Source organism: Schistocerca americana, chromosome X (genome assembly GCF_021461395.2).
Source record: "Schistocerca americana isolate TAMUIC-IGC-003095 chromosome X, iqSchAmer2.1, whole genome shotgun sequence".
Taxonomy (NCBI): Eukaryota; Metazoa; Arthropoda; class Insecta; order Orthoptera; family Acrididae; genus Schistocerca; species Schistocerca americana.
The window spans coordinates 784,707,216-784,729,516 of record NC_060130.1 but is presented as its reverse complement, the minus strand read 5'-3'; the positions used below and the strand labels follow the sequence as shown (position 1 = coordinate 784,729,516).

At 41.9% G+C, this 22,301-nt stretch overlaps 1 protein-coding gene across 1 annotated transcript in view; it reads right to left on the bottom strand.

Moving 5' to 3' along the window:
- Positions 1–22,301, bottom strand: part of LOC124556318 (voltage-dependent calcium channel gamma-7 subunit-like) — a 198,566-nt gene that overhangs the window by 17,228 nt on the left and 159,037 nt on the right. Inside the window, exon 4 of the mRNA XM_047130290.1 lies at positions 1,244–1,368. Coding sequence (XP_046986246.1) covers positions 1,244–1,368 — 125 coding nt within the window. The remainder of the gene's footprint in view (positions 1–1,243; positions 1,369–22,301) is intronic.

The following is a 22,301-nucleotide window of genomic DNA, read 5'->3' as shown; positions in this document are numbered from 1 at the left end:
TCAAAAATGTTCAAATGTTTGTGAAATCCTATAGGACTTAACTGCTAAGGTCATCAGTCGCTAAGCTTACACACTACTTAATCTAAATTATCCTAAGGACAAACACACACACCCATGCCCGAGGGAGGACTCGAACCACCGCCGGGACCAGCCGCACAGTCTATGACTGCAGCGCCTTGGACCGCTCGGCTAATCCAGAGCGGCCGAAGCCGCGCTGTCCGGGGCGTCTTCTCACGGTCTGCGCGGTTCCCTCCGTCGGAGGTTCGAGTCCTCACTCGGGCATGTGTGTGTGTGTGTGTTGTCCATAGAGTAAGTTAATTTAAGGTAGATCAAGTAGTGTGTAAGCTTAGGGACCGATGACCTAAGCAGTTTGGTCCCATAAGATCTTACCACAAATTTACAATTTTTTTTTTTCTTCGCCAGAAACAAATCGACGACCACGAATGTCTTTCTTCAGAGCTGGAAAAATATGGAAATCGCACGGGGAGAGATCGGGATTGTATGGAGGATGTGTAAGGGCTTCCCAGCGAAACTTCTGTACCGTGGGCGGATCCACATTTTGCCAAGGTTGTTTCGACTACGCTGCACAAGTTTCTCAGGAAAGCTCTTACACATCGTGTATACAGTCCTGATCTCATGCCATTTCCGTATTTTTAGAGCTCTGAGGAAAGATTTCAATGGGTATCAATTTGCTTTGGACGAAGAGGTGCACACCTGGGTGCTATCATGATTCCGTGCGCGGGGTAGGCGCGCGGCCTAAGGTGCATTGCGACGGTCCTGGTTTGAGCGGTTCATCGCGTCGGAGGTTCGAGTCCTCCCTCGGGCATGGGTTTGCGTGTTGTCTTTAGCGTAAGTTAGTTTAAGTCAGATTAAGTAGTATGCAAGCCTAGGGACCGATGACCTCAGCAGTTTAGTCCCATGGGAACTTACCACAATTTTTCACATTTCCATGGTTCCGTAAGCAACCAGAAACATTTTTCCATGAAGACACTGGCCGTCTTGTCTCACAGTGCGATGAATGTGTTAACAATTATGGCGATTACTTTTGGAATAATGGACGGTTTACTTACTTCATATCCATCCGTCTCGTGTTGATTTGACTGCTCCCTATAATTAACAATGATACTTACCTATGAGCCTAGTTCATAAATCGTTCCTGTGCCTATACCGACTATAAATTGCAATCGGACGACCAGAACAAGGAACATGGGCTTCTTTGGCGACATATTAAATTGTTACATACCTCCGAGGATGTAGAGTCCACATGCGATGAGCATCTTGTGGTCACAGCTGCAGTGTCCCATCACGGCGAACAGCGTGGCGATTAGGATGAGTAGCAGACCCACAGCTTCAAACGGCATTGAAAGCCTGAAGAAAGCCAAAGAGAAAGTGTATATAGAGAGCCATATCACAAAAGACTGCTTCAATTTATATGTAAACTAGTAGTGGTGCTTCTTAACTATAACTTGGAAATACCTCAGTGTAACAATTTTCCACTACCAATGTATTCCACACGACGAATCTTCTGAGACGATTCTCACACAACGTGAGTAAAAACAGCTAGTTAAATTTCTGTGTTGCTTTCATCTTAATTGAAATTTGTAGAATTATGACTTGGGATGTTACTTTATGATATATTACTCGCTAGCTGTTTGCGAACTGTGTAAATTTAAATACAGCTCGAATAAAAACATGAATAACTTTGAAAATTCAGCGTAAACAATATTTTGTCCAGATATCGCAGAAAATAGTAGCCAGCGAATCGTTTTTTTTAAAAGATCTTGTTGTTTCGTTCAAGGACTGGACCCTTGACCGTTTCGATTAAAGAAAATAGTAACGTATATTATCTGAATTTACTCTACTAGCAGCCAAGTCCTCTGTTTCCATTGTTTCATATTTTATCCTGCTTGATATATTATGTGACATTTCTTCGAATGTACAGATGTGGACGAAAATAATAAAACGCCAAACCCACGAGACATCACCATCCCTAATACGGTGTTGGAAAGCCGTTGGCATTGAAAACAATTTCCAGTCGTCGTCGAATTGATAAATACATGTCCTGTATGGCTTTTAAGGGAATCTTATACCATTCTTCCAGCAAAATAGAGACAAGTTCAGATAACGATGATGGAGGTGAATAGCGATCACGCACCCGTCTCTCCAAAGTAGACCAAAAAGGCTCAATAATATTGTAATCTGGCGCCTGTGGTGGACAGAGAAAATGTGACACTTCATCCTCTGCTCACAAAATCAATCCTGGATGATGCGAGCTGTGTGAACAGGCGCCCTGTCGTCTTGGAACACAGCACCACCATTGGTAAACAAACATTGTACCATGGGACTGACTTCATCAGCGAAACTGGTCACACAGTCTCTGACAGTAATGCGACCTTGCAGAACAACCATGGAACCTCTGGAATACCACCATATGACTACCCAGATGATCATCAAACTTCTGTCATGTTTCACTCTCAGGACGTAAACTCGGCCAGAAGTTGGAAACGCTGGGGACAAAACTCAATCGAGTAAATGGCTTTCCTCCATTGCTCCATAGCCCAGGCTTTAAGGCATTGGTGCCAAGTTTTGCTGTTACGGGCATGTGCATCATTAATGAGTAGCTTGGAATTCTAGCTCGACCTGCAGTTCCCTGCTTATGGACTACTTTCCTGTTCTTTTGGTAGTGACAGGGTTCGCGACTGCGACATCCAGCTCTGCAGTGACTTTCACACCTGTCGTTCGCATATTTTTCGACACAGTCCTCTTCAACGACCGTCGGACTCGATGTACTTAGACCGTTGATGACTTGCAGCCGTCTAGAACGAAATTAGAACTAATTTAATACCTTCAGCTGCTGACGGACGTTGATATATATCAACGGGGACAGGTGAAAATGTGTGCCTCGACCGGGACTCGAACCAGGGATCTCCTGCTTACATGGCAGACGCTCTATGCATCTGAGCCACCGAGGGCACAGAGGATAGTACGACTCGCGTACGCCTCCTGCGAGACCCACATTCTCATCTGGTATGTCCACACACTACATTCGTAGTGTCCCACCCCAACACACTCATTACTCGTGGAAGACATTGTTACCAAGTCCCGTAAGAGTTCGGGGAATATGTGTGAATCCGCACTGAAGAAGGTCATGGCCGGTATTGCCAGAACTATATACTTATATGGATATGGTGTCTGTTCTTTCGGACATATCCGAAAGAACAGACACCATTAATGACCTGCAGCCGTCAGCCGGTACGGTAGCTCAGCGTGTCCGGTCAGAGGGTTAGCTGCCCTCTGTAATAAAAAATAAAAAAAAAACTGTGTTAATGGATCAACGCTAAACTTGAACAAGTGTCACAGGACACCCGCCCCGGATAAATACAACGATCCCTTATGAACAAAATGAGATAAAAAAGAAAGAGAGAGATGGATAGAGCGTCTGCCATGTAAGCAGGAGATCCCGGGTTCGAGTCCCAGTCGGGGACCATACGAGCATCAACAGTTCGCTCACGTTCGATTTCACTTAGCTCCGACATAATGCACTCACAACTACACAGAACATTTTTGTGACAACGGCTGACAGTTGCAAATTACTGAGGACATTGCACATGTGCTGTTCGTGGCCAAATACAACAGCGCAACTTTAATGCTCTGCTAGCGTCTGCATTTATGTCCAAGCATGCATTTCTCGCTTACATTTTTGTCCAAAAACCTGTACGTTAATCACGAGAATGTTACGAACTTCGAATGATTGTTTGTTTAGTAATATTCTACGAAAAACTGATCTATAGTCACTGTCTGTTTCACTTACTACAAGCTGAAACGATGAAGTACCGTGAATGGTACGTTTCTGAAATAGTAAGGCCGGCTTCGTAGAGAAACTAAAACAATCAAAACAAATACAGGAGAAGCTTCAAGGAAGATTTCCTGTCCACATTACAAATAAATATTTCTAAAGGGCACTTACATCTTCGTCCTTTTGCCTGCGACAAACTCTCGTGTGTTTTACCTAAAACGAACTAGTTTAAGTAAAGAAAATCACATAGCCCTCCAAAGTAGTAACTTTTGCAGAACTCGTCTTAAGATTCCAAAATGACGCTGAAGTCAGGTTAGCGAGGTGCTTTCAGCTAGTGTTGTGAGGAACACTTTTGCCAGTTAAAAGAATTAGGTCGTGTAAAATTTTAGGGATCGATGCATTCCCTTGGTCTCAGTTTTATTAGCTGACAGACTATTGGATTGATTCTTTGCGTCTAGGTCATCATCGGAGATAAAGTGAATCACTAACAAGCTATTCTGATTTGACAATAGCACTGGGGCGGGGGGATGAATATAGGGAGAAGAGAGCTTCATTACACTTCGCAGATCCGCCTTCCTCTCTGGAGATGCTTGATTGTGCCATTGAGGCGCTCTTTAACTGCTGATTCATTAATATGAAGAGTGTAGCAGATATAAAACCAAGTTTCAAGAGGAAGCTAATTTTGCTCTCCTTCTTCCGCCCAGGAAGTGATTTTAACTACAAGTGATTGTATAGTGCAATAACAACGGAATAGAGCAACATTCGTAATGACTTATGAGATCCACGTATTATTTTATGTTCTTAAATATACGTGTCCAGCACGTACATTCGTGTCTACATATGACAAGATTTTGAGAAAACTTATATGATCCACATCTTCGTGTCCCCCGTGGCTGGCAAAAGTGTACTGGTCGCTTGAGTTTTTAAGCAGGATCTGGCAGATAATATTGCAGAGTCAAGGGACATACAAGGATTGGACAAAAATACGGAAAAAACACGAGAAATGCATGCTTGAAAGTAAATGCAGATGCTAGCCAGCCCCGCAAGTTCTGCTGTTGCATTTGACATTGAACGACACCCGTGCAATGTCCTCAATACGTTACAAGTGTCAGTGTTTGTGTAGTTGTGAGTGCATTATGTCGGAGCTAAGTGAATTCGAGCGTGGCCAAATTGCTGGTGCACCTATTGTGGGTGCTTCTGTAAAGAAGGTAGACGAAGTGTTCGGTTATCAAGAGGAACCGTATCGACGGCTTATATTGCATAAAGGGAAAGTGGAAATACATAATTTCCCCTACAATTTCCTGCTTATGGAGCTGCCTTCCTGTTGTTTTGGTGCTGCCAGGGTTCCTGCAATGTCTTCTAAGTCATTTTTTAATGCTCACAATTAATAAAACCGTAAAAACTGTTTAATAGCATGGTATGCAAAGAAAATAAGTCTAAAACAGTTACTGTAGGGCTGTCCGCTAAGAACATCTACATAATTATCGAGTTCACCTTTCCTCAAAATATCGATGTATCTTGAAAAATATTAGCATTGTTTAATTTTTTAGACAAATGGTTCAAATGGCTCTGAGCACTATGGGACTTAACTTCTGAGGTCATCAGTCCCCTAGAACTTAGAAGTACTTAAACCTAACTAACCTAAGGACATCACACACAACCATGCCCGAGGCAGGATTCGAACCTGCGACCGTAGCGGTCGCGCGGTTCCAGACTGTAGCGCCTAGATCCGCTCGGCCACCCCGGCCGGCAATTTTTTAAACAAGTACTTTTTTGGCTTACCGCGGGCTATACTTACAGTAAATGTTAAGAATGCGAACGTGAGTGTTAACCAGTTATAGAGAACCAAATTATTAACGGTCTTTTCGATAGGTCTCGAAACGAAATAAAGAGTCGGTGATTACAAAAAAGATCAACAAGAACCTCTCGATATATCTTTTTAAACCCTACTACTTTCTCAGTGAACCTTTTTCGACCGGTGCTATAGCTTTTTACATATTTAAGAAAAACCGTGTTTTATAGTTTTGCGGATTTTTTGGACTATTTTCGTCATTGTTGATAGAGTTTCATGCAAAAGAAACTCGATTTAAAATTTAATTTATTTCACGCTCATGTATTTTGTTTTCAGGGAATAATTTTTGCAACTTCGCCATAATGCTTGGAATATGGTGCAAGCACGAGTTTCGAAGCACTGCGTTGCAAATTTAACATTATGCTATCGCAGAATACTTGGACTACCAGTGTTGTACTTTGTTGTGAGATTTGCCACAGATCTCCGCTTACTTTTCTTTACAGAGTGGGCAAGGATCCTACTTCAACTTTCTGTCATAAGCCGTGGACTTGCAACACCTTGTCGCCTATTCGTCGTCTCACTTCTTCCAACAACTTTCCACAGATGCTCACGACAGTAGTACGCGAACAGCCGATAAGCTTCGCTGTTTCCCAGATGTTCGTTCCCTGGTACCGCGTCATAACAGTCTGCCCCTTGTGTAAAAGTCTCTTATGTCAGCGGATATCCCTGTTGCAGCTAGTATCGTTATTAGAATGATTCCCCATTCGTCTCTGCTCCGCCTTTTACATGCATTTCTTACCGCGTCACATGCCCGCAACGCCACTTGGCCTTATTCAGTCTCGCGGGGAGCATATGTCATAATGTTTTTGCTTATCATTGAAGACATGTATGTTGTATACAGTAAGGGCGCGCCATTATAAAAGTGCTGAAAATTGCTGCATTTGTGACTGGATTAAGAATCTTTTCGTAGGGAGAATACAACACGTTATTTTGCCTGGAGAATCATCAATTGTTCAAATGTGTGAGAATTTCTAAGGGGCACTACTTAAACTAACTTATGGTAAGAACAACACACACACACACATGTCCGCGGGAGGACTCGAACCTCCGACGGGAGGGGCCGCGCAGTCAGTGACATGGCGGAGAATCATCGAGCGATGTGGAAGTATTATGTTGATGCATAAGTTCGTGGCGTTTTTCGTTTGTATTTTGGTATTCCGGTTGCTGTGTGTTTATTTATCGATTGTTATTTTTTATTTGTAGTTCGCTGTTGCTATTTGAGTTTACATATTCTCATTTTGTCATTTGGAGATAAGTGAGTGGAGCTGTGGACGCTGGGAAACGTAGTGACAAGTGGAGAAATCGGAACATTTACGACATATTCATCTATTTTAAGTCAATAGAGGGCTGACAGCAGCGGAGGCAGCCAGAAACGTTTGCAGCCGGCCGCGGTGGCCAAGCGGTTCTAGGCGCTTCAGTCCGAAACCGTGCGACTGCTACGGTCGCAGGTTCGAATCCTGCCTCGGGCATGGTAGTGTGTGATGTCCTTAGGTTAGTTAGGTTTAAGTAGTTCTAAGTTCTAGGGGACTGATGACCTCCAATGTTAAGTCCCATAGTGCTCAGAGCCATTTGAGCCAAACGTTTGCGCCCTGTATGGGAATAATGCCATTGGACAGAGCACGGCTAGAAAATCGTTTTCTCTTTTTAAGGAGGATCGTTTTGACAGTGACTCTCCACGGTCAGAAAGACCTTCGGGGTTTGACGAAGATGGTTTAAAAGGCATTAATGCACAATGAACCGCGTCAGTGTACTCGAGAACTGGCAAATGTGATCATTCCACCATCGTGTGACGTTTGCATGCAATAGGGAAGGTTCAAAAATAGGGTGTATGGATACCGCATGCTCTAAGCCAAAATCACAAAAATCAGCGGGTAGCCATACGTGCATCTCTGCTCGCTCGTCATCAGGTGGCTCGTGAACAACACCGAATATTCATATCCTGTATCGTTAATAACGACGTCTTTATGCTAACATAAGGAAAAGAAGGGACTGGATGAGCCCAAACAAGTACAAAGACCTGCAAACATCCACAAAGATAATGTTATGCGTGGGATGGTGGGGCAGCGACGGTGTGGTATACTACGCGTTGTTTCTCCGAAGTGTAGCCAGCCCTGCTGAGTCATTATCAACAACTGAAACGTCAAACAGACGCAGTCCGAGAACAACAAGGAAGACTGCGTGACGTCATGCTACTCCACGATAACGCCCGCCCGCATTCTTCTAGACTGACAAAAAACACGATACAGGAGTTGGCTTGGGAAGCCATCCGGCACTCCCCTTATTCACCTGAACTTGCGCCCTCAGATTTACACCTTTTCTGCTCTCTATCGAACAACCTCTAAGGAACTTCCTTTCCCGATGAAAATGCGCTCTGAAACTGGCTCGATGAGTTCTTTGCCTCAAATCCACTTGATGTCTATAGTAGCGGAATCGAAGTTACCCCAGAGTTGTCAGACTGTTGTCAGTAGTGACGGAGACTAAAGTTTCTATTTCGTGTACCTGTTGCGTTTATTGAACTTACGGAAAAACGCTATGAACCTGTGCGCCAACCCAACAACTTCGAGTGTGCCCCACTGAACTCTGTTGTGACTTTTGCTGTTCATGCTATGTGTTAATGGCCCTGCGGACACTGTCAGTAGTAACCTCTGACTTTTCGCAGATGACGCAGTTATCTATAATGAAGTACTATCTGGAAGAAGTTGGGTCTAGCGGCTCTAGGCGCGCAGTCCGGAACCGCGCGACTGCTACGGTCGCAGGTTCGAATCCTGCCTCGGGCATGGATGTGTGTGAAGTCCTTAGGTTAGTTAGGTTTAAGTAGTTCTAAGTTCTAGGGGACTGATGACCACAGATGTTAAGTCCCATAGTGCTCAGAGCCATTTGAACCATTTTTTTAAGAAGTTGTAAAAATATTCAGTCAGATCTTGATAGGATTTAAAAGTGGTGCAAAGATTGGTAACTTATTTTAAATCAGTCCACTCAGACAAATACCTGAGTGTAAAAAATTGTAGGAATATGAAATGGAACGATCAGATAGTCTCAATCGTAGATTAAGCAGGTGGCACACTGCGATTCATTGGCAGAATACAAGGGAAAAGCAATTAGTCTACAGAGCAGACTGGATACAAAACACTTGTGCGACCCATCCCTGTACCAAACATGACTAACAGAGGTACAAAGAAGGGCGGCACGAATGGTCGTAGGTTTGTTCCATCGATGGGAGACTGTCACAGAGATGCTGGAAGAAGTAAAACAGCAGACGCTTGAAGATAGACGCAAGGTAGCCTATGAAATTCAACTTAGAAAATTTCTGGAACTAACTTTAGGTGATGAATCAAAGAATACGTTGCAAGCCCCTGTCTCACTCACAGAGACAGCGAAGACAAAATTAAACTAATTACAGCGCTCACAGAGGATTTGAGCAACGATTCTCCCCGCGCTCCATAGGTGAATGGAGCGGGGAAAAGCCATAATAAATGTTACAGTGGGTAGTACCCTCTGCCACGCACTTCACAGTGGTTTACAGAGTGCGGACGTGGATGTCGCTGTAGATGTACAACTGCAGGTGACCAACTGCAGTGTGGGTAGCTGTCCTCGAACGAAAAAAGTTAACTGAAAACTGAACGTTGTTTGATTACACTAGCAGCAATCAATCACAGGAGTCAGTCACAGCAGTTAAATATATAAAGGTATCCACGCAGAGAGATTTAAAGTGAAATGGCCTTACACACACATCAAAATGGTTCAAATGGCTCTGAGCACTATGCGACTTAACTTCTGAGGTCATCAGTCGCCTAGAACTTAGAACTAATTAAACCTAACTAACCTAAGGACATCACACACATCCATGCCCGAGGCAGGATTCGAACCTGCGACCGTAGCGGTCACGCGGTTCCAGACTGAAGCGCCTTTAACCGCACGGTCACACCGGCCGGCCTACACACACATCAAAAAATGTTTTGCATCAAGCGGGTTTCCAGAACTCCTGACGATAGACGTTGACTGTGGATATTGTATCACAGACACAGTCGCTTTGACTGTTCAGAGATGTTACTAAATCCGCCCAAAGATGTAAACAACCATGCATGAGCAGCGCCTATTAGACGGAGCCGATCAGTTCCAGTTATTCCACTTATTCCAGGAAGGAGGTACACTGCACCTGTCGTCAGTAGTCCAACCATCCCTAGACGGTCGATGCCGCGGTTCCAGCGCGCCCGCATTGTTACTTTGTGCCAGGAAGGCCTCTCAACAAGTTAAGTGTTCGGGCGTCTCGGAGTAAACCACAGCGATGTTGTTCGGACATGGAGGAGATACAGAGAGACAGGAACTGTCGATGGCATGCCTCGCTCAGGCCGCCCAAGGGCTACTACTACAGTGGATGACCGCTACCTACGGATTGTGGCTCGGAGGAACCCTGACAGCAACGCCGCGATGTTGAATAATGCTTTTCGTGCAGCCAAAGGACGTCGTGTTACGACTCAAACTGTGCGCAATAGTCTGCAGGATGCGTAACTTCACTCCCGACGTCCATGGCGAGGTCCATCTTTGCAACCAAGACACCATGCAGCGTGGTACAGATGGGCCCAACGACATGCCGAATGGACCCCTCAGGATTGGCTCAAAAATGGCTCTGAGCACTATGGGACTTAACTTCTGAGGTCATCAGTCCCCTAGAACTTAGAACTACAAGGACATCACACACATCCATGCCCGAGGCAGGATTCGAACCTGCGACCGTAGCGGTCGCGTGGTTCCAGACTGTAGCGCCTAGAACATCTCGGCCACTCCGGCCGGCATCGGTATGCAGGGGGATCGTCTTATTAGCCAATAAACAGAGTGTAATAATACTTAGAAAGTTTATTTCTTGTGCAAACATACACTTTTTTAAATGAAGAATGCCTATTGACATTAACAAACTAAAGGAAGGGCAAATTAGAATGTCAGTGGTGTTTGTTGCAGGACTCTATGGGGAGTCGTTTACGAGATATCTGATTTTGAAAAGTCCCCACACTGACACTTGTTTGTGGCATTCAACCTGCGTCGTTGCTAGGCATGATGTTGTTATGTTTGCTTACAGTGTGCTTGTGTGTGCCTCGAGTGCACTGATACTTGCTGGACATTTAGTGTGTGACAGTCCAAGCGGCATGTCTTGAGTCGAAGATGGGATTTGCCAATGCAGAAAAAGCCGACATGCTCGTGATATATGGAGAGCGTGGGAAGAATGCAGTTCGTTGTTGTACGGTGTATTCGGCAAGATATCCCAATACACGTCGCTCATGACGCCTATTATTTATCAACCTTTTCAACTAGTTACATGAAAGTGGTAGTGTAACACCTAGACGTCCTTAGGTTAGTTAGGTTTAAGTTTTTCTAAGTTCTGGGGGACTGATGACCATAGATGTTAAGTCCCATAGTGCTCAGAGCCATTTGAACCATTTTTTTGTAACACCTAGAGAACGTAAAAGAAGGAAACAAGTGACGACAGAAGAGGGGGAATTAATGTTCTTGCTGCTGCTGCAGTTTATTCAAAATTTAGCTTTCGCGCTATCGCACGAGGAATTGACAAGAGTCAGGCAAGCCTCCTATGCATTCTCCTTAGGCACAGATTCTGTCCCTATCACATCTCTCTCCATCAAGAGCTGCATGGAAATTATCATGGGAACCGTGTTAGCTTTTGTACATGGGGGTTAAGACAGGATATTCCAGATGTATCAGGTATCTTGTTTAGTGATGAAGCCACATTTACCAATCATGGTCAGCTAAAAAGCCGAAACAAGCATTATTGGTCTGCTGAATTGCCCCGCTGGCTTCCTCAGATGGAACGTCAGCGTTCATGGAGTGTAAACGTGTGGTGTGGGATAGTGAACCATCAGATCATAGGCCCGTTTCTCATATACGGCACACTGAACGCTCACTAGTATCGCAGCCTCCTAACAGATCACCTTCCATGGATGCTAGGAGACGATCCTCTGCAGACTAGGAGGAAGCTGTGGACCAACAGGATGGCTATCCAGTCCATAGTGCACGAAGTACTGCAGCATGTCTTCACGAATTCTTTCCAAATCGTTGGACGGACGCTAATGACCTGTACCTGGGCCGGCCCGTTCCCCGGATTTGGCGCTTGTAAACTTTTTTCTATGGAGAAATTTGAAAGACGCCATCTACAAGGACACACCAACAACATCAGATGATATGCGACGACGTATTACTGCAACCTGCTCGAACATCTCGCTGAAATGCTAGCACATGTTAAGCAGTCGTTCCATACCAGACTGGTAATGTGTATTGCCGCTGCCGGTGGTCATTCTGAACACAACCTGCGATGGTCAGTTATCTCATTACTGGTCAGAATCCACATACGTACTGTATGCACTTGTGTTGTTCCTTAGTGTGTGCTACCACAGGTATTGTAAAAGTGTCGTGTGGGAACTTTTCAAAATACGATATCTCGTAAACGACTCGCACTAAAATCCTGCAACAAACTCCTTGACATCTAATTTGCCTGACTTTTAGTATGGTAGTGCGAACAGGCATTTTTACATTTTAAAAAGTTTATATCTACACAAAAAATACACTTGGTAAGTACTATTATAATCTAGGCGAAAACTGAACGTCGGCGACGAATCAGCTTTGCGAAGCCCTTTCACTTTGCAACCAGAAAGAAAATGTTAAATTAAATGAGCTGAATTATACACTAATAATAATGATAAACAAATTTTATTATTGTAATATACAAGGAATATACAAGGATTATTACGATGACAAAGTTACATTAAACACACACACATTAAAATGAACGAAACTTCCACATATTCGCCACACTGAGTTCTTTTAAGATTACGTCGTAGTTAATATCAGCCGCTATTTTCGCTTCACTTGATACTACTGACAAAGCAGATAGTCTTCCTTGGCTCATAGTGCTTCTTAAGTATATCTTAATCAATTTGATTTTGAGAAACTTCTCTCGGCAGAAGCTGTGCTGACCTGAACTGTGAGCATTATTCTGATTGTTATGTAAAGATTTGGATATACTACTTTCAAATCATTTTCTAATACGTACTGAGTAAGTTGTTTTGCGTCTTTGGCTGAGTCCTGTAGGTTGTATTTTAAAAGTTTGAGTTCCTCATAAAGTTAGAAAGGCTCTATGTCGCTATTTTCGCCTTCTCGAAGTATTATACCTAAATCATTACAATTTTTGCGAAGGTTGTCCTTGGATAACGATTTCAAATAATTAATATCGTAAATAAAACCAAATCGTTCAAAATATTCGTCGAGCACTTTCAATCGACATTCAGTATAGACTGTTATAGCGTCTACAAAAAGCTAACTCTGTATTGCATTTCAGCAATTTTTATAGGTTCAAATAATGGTTCAAATGGCTCTGAGCACTATGGGACTCAACTGCTGTGGTCATCAGTCCCCTAGAACTTAGAACTACTTAAACCTAAATAACCTAAGGACATCACACACACCCATGCCCGAGGCAGGATTCGAACCTGCGACCGTAGCAGCAGCGCGGCTCCGGACTGGAGCGCCTAGAACCGCACGGCCACCACGGCCGGCTTTTATAGGTTCATCAATATGTTCGTAACCGAACACTCGTTTTTCCTGTGATATTATTTTTTTTTTTAAATTGAAACTGAATTTCGTAACTACTTTTTTCTACAAACAATCGAGTTTCTGCAAAGCTTGTTTCAAATCCTTTGTTACGGAATTCTTGTATCCAGTCACGAAATGAACGTAAACTATCAATAGCGACTTTCAAGGTCACTGGAACCGATTGCCATAGTTTACTTTTATAGTTGACACGTACTAAAATCTCAAAAAAAAAAAAAAAAAAAGGTTCAAATGGCTCTGAGCACTATGGGACTTAACATCTGTGGTCATCAGTCCCCTAGAACTTAGAACTACTTAAACCTAACTAACCTAAGGACATCACACACATCCATGCCCGAGGCAGGATTCGAACCTGCGACCGCAGCAGCCGCGCGATTCCGGACTGTGCGTCTAGAACCGCTAGACCACCGCGGCCGGCACTAAAATCTCATACCACACGTGTATTGCAACAATAATCTCAGAAGTTAACATTTTTCTCATGACTCCTTCACAGTCGCTAAGAGTTTCAGAATCATCAGTTCTACTTTTCAGGTCACTCACACTTTCGATGGCATCATCAAATTCCAGAAATATTGGTTGTATAGCTCAGATTCTACTTTCCCATCGTGTTTCAGACAGTTTCTATGCAAATTTCAGTTTACTTATTATACGGCCCCTACGCTTGCTCGATTTTGTAAAACGCACAAACTTCATTGACGAAGCCGAAAAACGTTTTAGCTGTTGTAGAAGTGTTAGCGGAATCTACCAAAAGCAAATTCCAACAATGGTATCCGCACGACGTGAACAAAGCTAGTGGATTAATACTGAATATTCCTGTTCTAACACCTTTTGATAATGCCAACCACATTGGCACCGTTATCATATCCCTGTCCTCGACAGTTCTGAATGTCTAGGCCATTGTTTGCTAGCTCCTTTAAAATAGCAATTGATAAATACTCTCCCGTTGTTTCTGTGACGGCAGTAAGCCCAACGAAATGTTCCTTTAACTCTCCAGTTGAGGAATTACAAAACCTTAATATTATTGACACTTGTTCCACTTGTCTGCTCTCCTTCCCCAAACCAACCAACCAACCAACCAACTTGTTCCACGCCCGCCGGTGTGGCCGAGCGGTTCTAGGCGCTACAATCTGGAACCGAGCGACCGCTACGGTCGCAGGTTCGAATCCTGCCTCGGGCATGGATGTGTGTGATCTCCTTAGGTTAGTTAGGTTTAAGTAGTTCTAAGTTCTAGGGGACTGATGACCTCAGAAGTTAAGTCCCATAGTGCTCAGAGCCATTTGTTCCACACGGCTCGAATCCCTGGTACACTCGAGCATGAGCAGTTTGCTTGTTTGACTCTATTTACAATTTCGTTGATAACAGATATTGACATTATTGTAATTAATTCATTTTGCGTGTCGTGGCTTAGCTAATGCTGACAAAGTTGCTTTTCGTTAATACGTTGCAAGTGCTCTTTTAGTGTTAGATCGTATTTGGGTAACAATATAAATAGGTCTATAACATTTCCACTGTTTCCGCTATCATTCAGGTTAAGGGATTCTCGATGCCTTCTAAACCCCAGAGTGTGTGAAGTTAAGTATTTTATAATATCGATGAACCTTTCAAACAAATTATGCCAGTAATTTTGTCATTCCATAATCAGTCTCTGGTTTTCCTTATCTATTATTTTTCCGTATTTGATTCCTTTACAGAATTCCATCCATCTAATCATGCACTCCATGTGTCCTTGTCTTTGTTCATGCCTTTTCAATATACTACTCAGATCTTTGCAGTCACAACATACTTCTTTTACCATCTGTGTCTGCAAATGTGAAAAAAGTCGACATGGAAAGCAATAAGCTTTATCTTGAGATATGGAGTAAGCTAACCATCTGCGATGTTGCTTTCAACCGTTGCTCAATGTTCTAGTACAATGAAATTTAGTAAAATGTACTTTATTTGCGTCTTTGGGGTAACTTTCAGCAGGTTTCTCTAGGGTTTGTTGGGAACCATTTTGAATTAAATCATGACACAGCGAATCTGTTACTGGAAATACCCACTTTCCCAGATCTAATTCTATAAATGACTCTCTTATGTGAACGCTTTGCTCTTCATTATCACTTCTGAAGTCTTTCTTTGGCTCAGAATCTCGGATCACAGCAGTTTCATCAAACTCTGATGCTGTATCAGAAAGGGTAACAGATTCAGTCGACCCTGAAGCTGGTCCTGTTTTAGAAACTAAAGACACTTGGATAAGAGCTTCATTGTAGGCCTCTGGAGCAATTACAACTGAAGTTTTCTTGCGAAATTTCATCATACTTGAACTCGTAGCTTGGTTGATATAATCGTCTCGGCCTTTCTGTATGTTTTTGATGCACGGGATTCCCACTTTCTCCCTACGTCTCTAACTCTTGAGGGTCTTCCAGACATGATGATCTAAAAAACATATTGTGCTAAGTACGTTGATAAGTACAGTAGGGCGCTTAAAATACTCAGTGTCATAGAATAGAGCGAATAGGCTGTGCGATTTTCACACATGACAGAATATCTTTTTTTTCTGTCATGTATGACAGTAGCCAAATAAATACGCCAAGAAATGTATTTGTATTCTAACTTACCATAGGATGGGGTTCTTTTTAGTATGTATGGCTGAAATTGATATAACCACACCTTCAGAAATAAAAGACTTGTTCACTTGTTCCAGTTCAATAACTTGAAAAAAGAGTGAAGTGTCACTTGGTAGGATTGGTTTCAGAGACAATGGCCACTACAATGCTCCTGCCTGTACTCTCTCTTCCACTCAGCATTGTTGCATTTGCTTGTTGTTGGATCGAAGTGGCAACTTGGAAAAACTGTTCATACCAAGCGGACTGTGAATATGGTATTGTGGGGCGGCGGGTGGAATGAATGTAGTTACATAATGTTTGGTTTGTAATGTAGAAAAGATGCATTTCCCGGCCGTTTCACCATATGTGGGGCGACGGGTGGAATTATTATTTGTTTATATAAAATTTTGAATGTTTTTCCCGGCCGATTAGCAACATATGTGGGGCGGCCGGTGGAAAATTTACTGTTGTATAAATGTTTGAATGTAGAAACACTGCAGTTTCCAGGCCGATTAAGCATATGTGGGGCGGCGGGTGGAATTAATTGTTTTATATTTAAATGTTCCTATTATTTATGCTGTCTTTTGCCGTTCTCAACACTGGCTCTCTAACTACAATTTTGGCAACCAGAAAGTGATTAGCAAAACGTGAAGCCTGTAATTAGAATTCCTAGTGCCCACTTCATCTGAGAAATACACTATTAGCTACAGCTTATAGCTCTGAGGAATTAGGAGATTGTCTGGGATTCATAATCAAAAACTATCGTGAAAAAACGTTCGCTATATTCTGAAAGTCACAGATGAAAAAAAGGAATCCACACAATCCAATTACCAGAGCAGTTCAGAGTCTAATGCGCTGATGCAACTATAACTGTTCAAATTAAAGGTTTAAGTGAATGCTCGCCATAATTTGATGATAATGTTCATCAAACGCCACGCTAAATAATGGTAGAATGTTTGTCCCGCGGCGGCACGTGAAAATACGACATACGCAAACTGAAGATATATCATTAAAGTCATCCCAGAATTAACACTTCACTCGAAAATGATTTCATGGTTACGCGTATCCCGATTAACTTTATACGGCATCCGAGGCTGTTTATAGTAGACTTGGCTACTGTTTCTATGTTTCGGAGCAGTATATCGATACGTGGAACTGTTTCAGTGTTTCGAAACGGCTATGTTTCACTGTTTCGAAACAGTGGTGTTTCATTCCGCTCTGTGTCGGATAACGGGACCTGATTCGATCTCGAGCCAGCCACAGAAACTGTATCGTTGTTTCAAAATAACGCTGTTTCAGTCCACTTGTGCTTGGAACGGACTAACTGTATCGAAACAGTGATGTTTCATTTTGCTTTGTCTCGGACGAGATTCGGGCACGGCACAGATACGGAAATACGTTTAATATACTACTTCATCGAACTTTTTCAAGAGTGTCGAAATCCTTTTGACACACAACAGCATGAAGCTTAAGATTTCCGAAAATAAAGCTTCGTTTCTAATTGATTGCTCTATTCCGAAATGGCGTAATATACACTTTATAAACACTAACAAGCAATAAAATAAAGCACACTATTCGCATTCAAAATAATAAAAGTGTCAAAAACATTCAGTTAAATTACACATCTCCTATAACATATGCTTATCTGTTGATGTACAGTAATCATATTAAAAAACTCAAGTAAACCTACAACATTTTGAATTAGAAAAGGCGTAGAGTGGCAATTTTTAAACATATACGTAAATTGGATGCACTTGAAAAGCAATATGATTGACGGATCATTGATGATGTAATGGTGAACGGGAAGGGCTGAGAAGCATGGTGGATTTATAGTAATGATTCGAAACACCTTAAGGGACAAAAAAATTTTTCTCTTATATTTTGTCATTTATTCGAATTATGTGGCTTTATTTGTGAGTCTATAGTCAATGTGCCTATTCTCCACAATGATTTCTTTTGTGTGCATGGATTTTAGCAGGCCGGGTATATATTATCCATACTAACGAAATGTGGGATTCCCAGTAGCGTATCCATTGTTTCTGCAGTTTTTTCCCGCCTCCAGTACAGTTCGTGTTGGTTCTTCTGTCTTCAGCTATGGCGTTACGAAGTCCGGTGTGGGATTATGTTAAGAAGATAAATCCTGAGAAAATTAAATGTAACTTGTGCTCGGCAGTGTTGTCGTTTAAAAGTAGTTCAACTTCTTGCTTAAACAGACACTTGCGACATAAGTATCCAACAGTTAATTTAAGTGAAACTCGTTCGAAATCAGTCTTTATGAATCTGGGCAGTGACGAAACCAGTTCAGTTTCCACAGCAACTGTTCAGGAATCTGCCATTCCAGTGCCTGTGCGTCAAGATGAACAATCTGTGCAAGAAATACCTAGCACTTCCACCAGTTCAGTTCTGGGTAGGTGTGGTAAACAAACAAAGATTACTGGATTTGCATCAAGACCAATGCCTTCATCCAAACGAGCCAAAATAGACGAACAGATTTTAAGACTTGTTGTTAAAGAATACCTTCCATTTAATGTAGTTGAGAGTGTAGAGTTTAGAAAGATGACTTATTTATTAAATGAAAACTATGTACCACCAAGTAGAAAAACACTCTCCCACAGTTTACTCTCTCAAGTTTTCGACAGCACACTAGTGCGAGTAAGATCTGCAGTGCAAGCTGCATCCTACATCTGCATTACAACTGAATGATGGACATCTGTGAAAAATGAGAATTGTATTGCAGCGACTGCTCACTTCATTGATGAAAACTACAATCGGAAGTCATATTTGTAATCTAGTTTTAAATTCCGTGACAAGCATACAGCAGAAAACATTTCCAATGAATTACAAAAGCCGGCCGCGGTGGCCGCGCGGTTCTGGCGCTGCAGTCCGGAACCGCGGGACTGCTACGGTCGCAGGTTCGAATCCTGCCTCGGGCATGGGTGTGTGTGATGTCCTTAGGTTAGTTAGGTTTAAGTAGTTCTAAGTTCTAGGGGACTTATGACCTAAGATGTTGAGTCCCATAGTGCTCAGAGCCATTTGAACCATTTTTGAATTACAAAATGTGACTTCAACTTGGGGTATCACCAATAAAATTGTAGCTTGCACTACAGATAACGCACCTAATATGGTGAAGGCAGTGATGATGTGCAAATGGTGGCATGTACCTTGTTTTGCACATACACTGAATTTAATCGTGCAAGCAAGCTTTGAACCAATTACAGACACAAGGGCAAAGGTGAAGTCAATAGTGGAATTTTTCAAAAGAAGTCCTCAAGCACTTGAGAAATTACACAATATTCAGAAGCAAATGGGCGTTCCTATTTTAACACCGAAACAAGATTGCCCTACGAGATGGAATTCCACATATGAAATGTTTGACAGGCTTTAGAAAATCAAAGAGCCTTTGCAAAGCACCCTTGCCATCCTCAGTGTGGATTCACAAACAAAACTGTCCAATGAAGACTGGTTAGTTATTGAAAAATCTTGTGAAATACTATCTCCTTTTGAACAAGTCACAACAGAAATTAGCAGTGAAAGAAATGTAACCTTGTCAAAAGTTGTCTTATTAAGCAAAGGTTTACAAAGTCATTGCCCGAGACTAAAAAACTCAGATCACAGCAATGAAGCCACTAATACAGTAATTGCTAAACTTGAGGACGGAATCTGTACCCGCCTCGTTCAAAAGTTTGCAGATAAAGCAATTGCTTGTGAGGCAACATTACTGGATCCTCGCTTCAGGGAGCATGGTTTTCCAAAAACTGGGCATCGATTAAAAGAAACAAAAGATGCCATAATTAACAAGTGCTGTGCAATACGACAGAAACCCACTCGGTGTTCTACAGAAAATCCGCCACCAGCCAAACCAGTTTATGTGAGCACATTCACTTCTAGCAGTGGCAACATTTGGCAAGATTTTGACCAAGCTGTAGGTGGCTTGATCCAAAGTGTAGACAATCCACGTGCTGCAAGTATAGTTGAGCTTGATAAATATATGAAGATGCCACTGATACACAGATCACAAGATCCATTGCTGTGGTGGAAAGAAAATCATGTGTTGTTTCCTACACCGTTTGAAATAATGAAACGACGTCTTTGTATTATGGCCACCTCTGTTCCATGTGAGCGCAATTTTCAAAGCAGGGGCAAACAATAACAGACAGACAATCCCGTCTTTCAAGCGAAAAAGTATCAAAAATGATATTTCTAAACTACAACTTAGAATAGGCACAGCAGATCTACTCAGAAATGAAACAGGAAAATTTCAATTGATTTTGTTCTTCTCTGGACAGAGTGCACTGAATTTATATTTGATTGTATTTTGTTTAGTCCACTAAACTGTGCATGTAGCTACCTTACAAGAACATTTTTCTCAAATTTGTTGCACACAGAAGACACGTTTTTGCTCACCATTCAGTGAGTTTAATTTTTTTTAGTATGTTATTTATTCATTTATGTGTTTGAGAATAATTATCTGATTTGTGTATGTATATGTTTGTGTGTATATTTTTGTGAATGTGCTGTGTTTGGTTATTACACTATATGCATCTTGATACTTGTGTATGACAAAAAATTCTCAGGCAAATCAACAATTGTACTTCGATACTTTTGTTTTTGGCGTTCAGATACTGTGATAAAAATTGCATTTCTACAACAACGTAATTTCATCTCTGATTTCCTGGGCAAGTATACAATAAAATGGTAATACATCTGCTTGCTGTGACTACTTGAGGGAACTCCATGTACCCGTACCTCAAACAAACTTCTTTAGCAAGAACTATAAGTGGTGTAGAGGCAGATTTGCCATGATACAGGTATCACAAAGGCATTACACTGTAGGAACTGCTTTCAATTTTCGTCTGGATTTTATACTTCAAAGAAACATACGAATCTCTGCATTTCAGTTACCTTGAAATGTTTTCCTATTCTATCAAGTGTACTTACTATGAGATGTATCCAGCTAACTTGTGAATGTTTGATGAGAAACTGCCATACCTGACCATTGCGCTATATCCTCCAGTCTGTTACGGTAATTTTTTGATCTGTGTGTATCAGTCACTTTGCATCCTGCTCTGTGTGACAAACAATGGAAAATTTATCTGCGGGTAGTAAAAGTGTGAGAGGGATATTCATAAATGTTAATTCAGTGCCTCGCTTCCAGGATGCTATCTCAATAAATTATATCTCATGATATGCCTTTTCAAGAGCACATACAGATTATCACTCATAAAACCTATCAAAATTATGCACTAGAATACAGGGAAACGAGTTTGGCAAAATCTGTTATGTCAAACATATTAAGTCTGACCTCGGCCAATTGGAAAGTATTAAAGTCACATGACACGAAAGCAGTGCATTTGATGCTACACGAAATATGGAACTGCAAAAACGCCTAAGTGAAAGTTTCACACTTTCTGCGATATGATTGGCGGTCTCGCACCTGATTTGTGTTTTTATGACAATATTTATACAGTAGACACTCAAGATTATATAATGTGACGGCCTATACTATTATAAGACACAAACTGTTTCAGCCGGCCGAAGTGGCCGTGCGGTTAAAGGCGCTGCAGTCTGGAACTGCAAGACCGCTACGGTCGCAGGTTTGAATCCTGCCCCGGGCATGGATGTTTGTGATGTCCTTAGGTTAGTTAGGTTTAACTAGTTCTAAGTTCTAGGGGACTAATGACCTCAGCAGTTGAGTCCCATAGTGCTCAGAGCCATTTGAACCACAAACTGTTTCACTGTTTCGAAACATTACATTGTACTGTTTCATTTGTTTCGAAACAGTTAGGTGTTTCAGTTTGCCAATCTCTAGTTTATTGTAATGATAACGACACGACGAGACTCCCGACACAGGTGGTGTGCTATTCAGCGTCTGGAGAGAACTGGGGCCATTTATCCTCGCGCAGCGTTTTTATATATAAAGCCGCAGTGCGGACGCCTAAGGGAACGCCTGATCAAATCGGCTCTCCCGACTAGCCGCTGGGCTAGTAATGCACCACTTTAAGTTATTGAATAAATCATCGCTTCCTTTGCTGATGGCCGATGAAGCTCTCAATTTAAATGTGCATTCAACACACAGGTAAGTAATCATAATAAAAGTCTGACGTGGCTAAGTAAAATATTTTGGGCGAGAGAAATAATTTAATTACACTACACGCAGTAGACGAGCTCTGAACTTTCCCTTTGGAGATACGCTATCGCTATAGTTTTATAGTTATTCAGTTGAAACTTCTCACATCTTTATGATTATAGCGGATCTCCATTCTACTTAAATTTAAACATCGTAGCCTTATTTATTCGCCTACTTAATCTATCTTGCTTCCTTAATTTTTAAGACAAAAACCAGAAAATCATGAATTTCAACTAAAGTTTTAATTTGTAGGATCTAGAATACTGTTTCTACTAAATTATTATGAAAAAGGAATCTAAATATAAATTTTTAAGTCTCTAGCTCTTT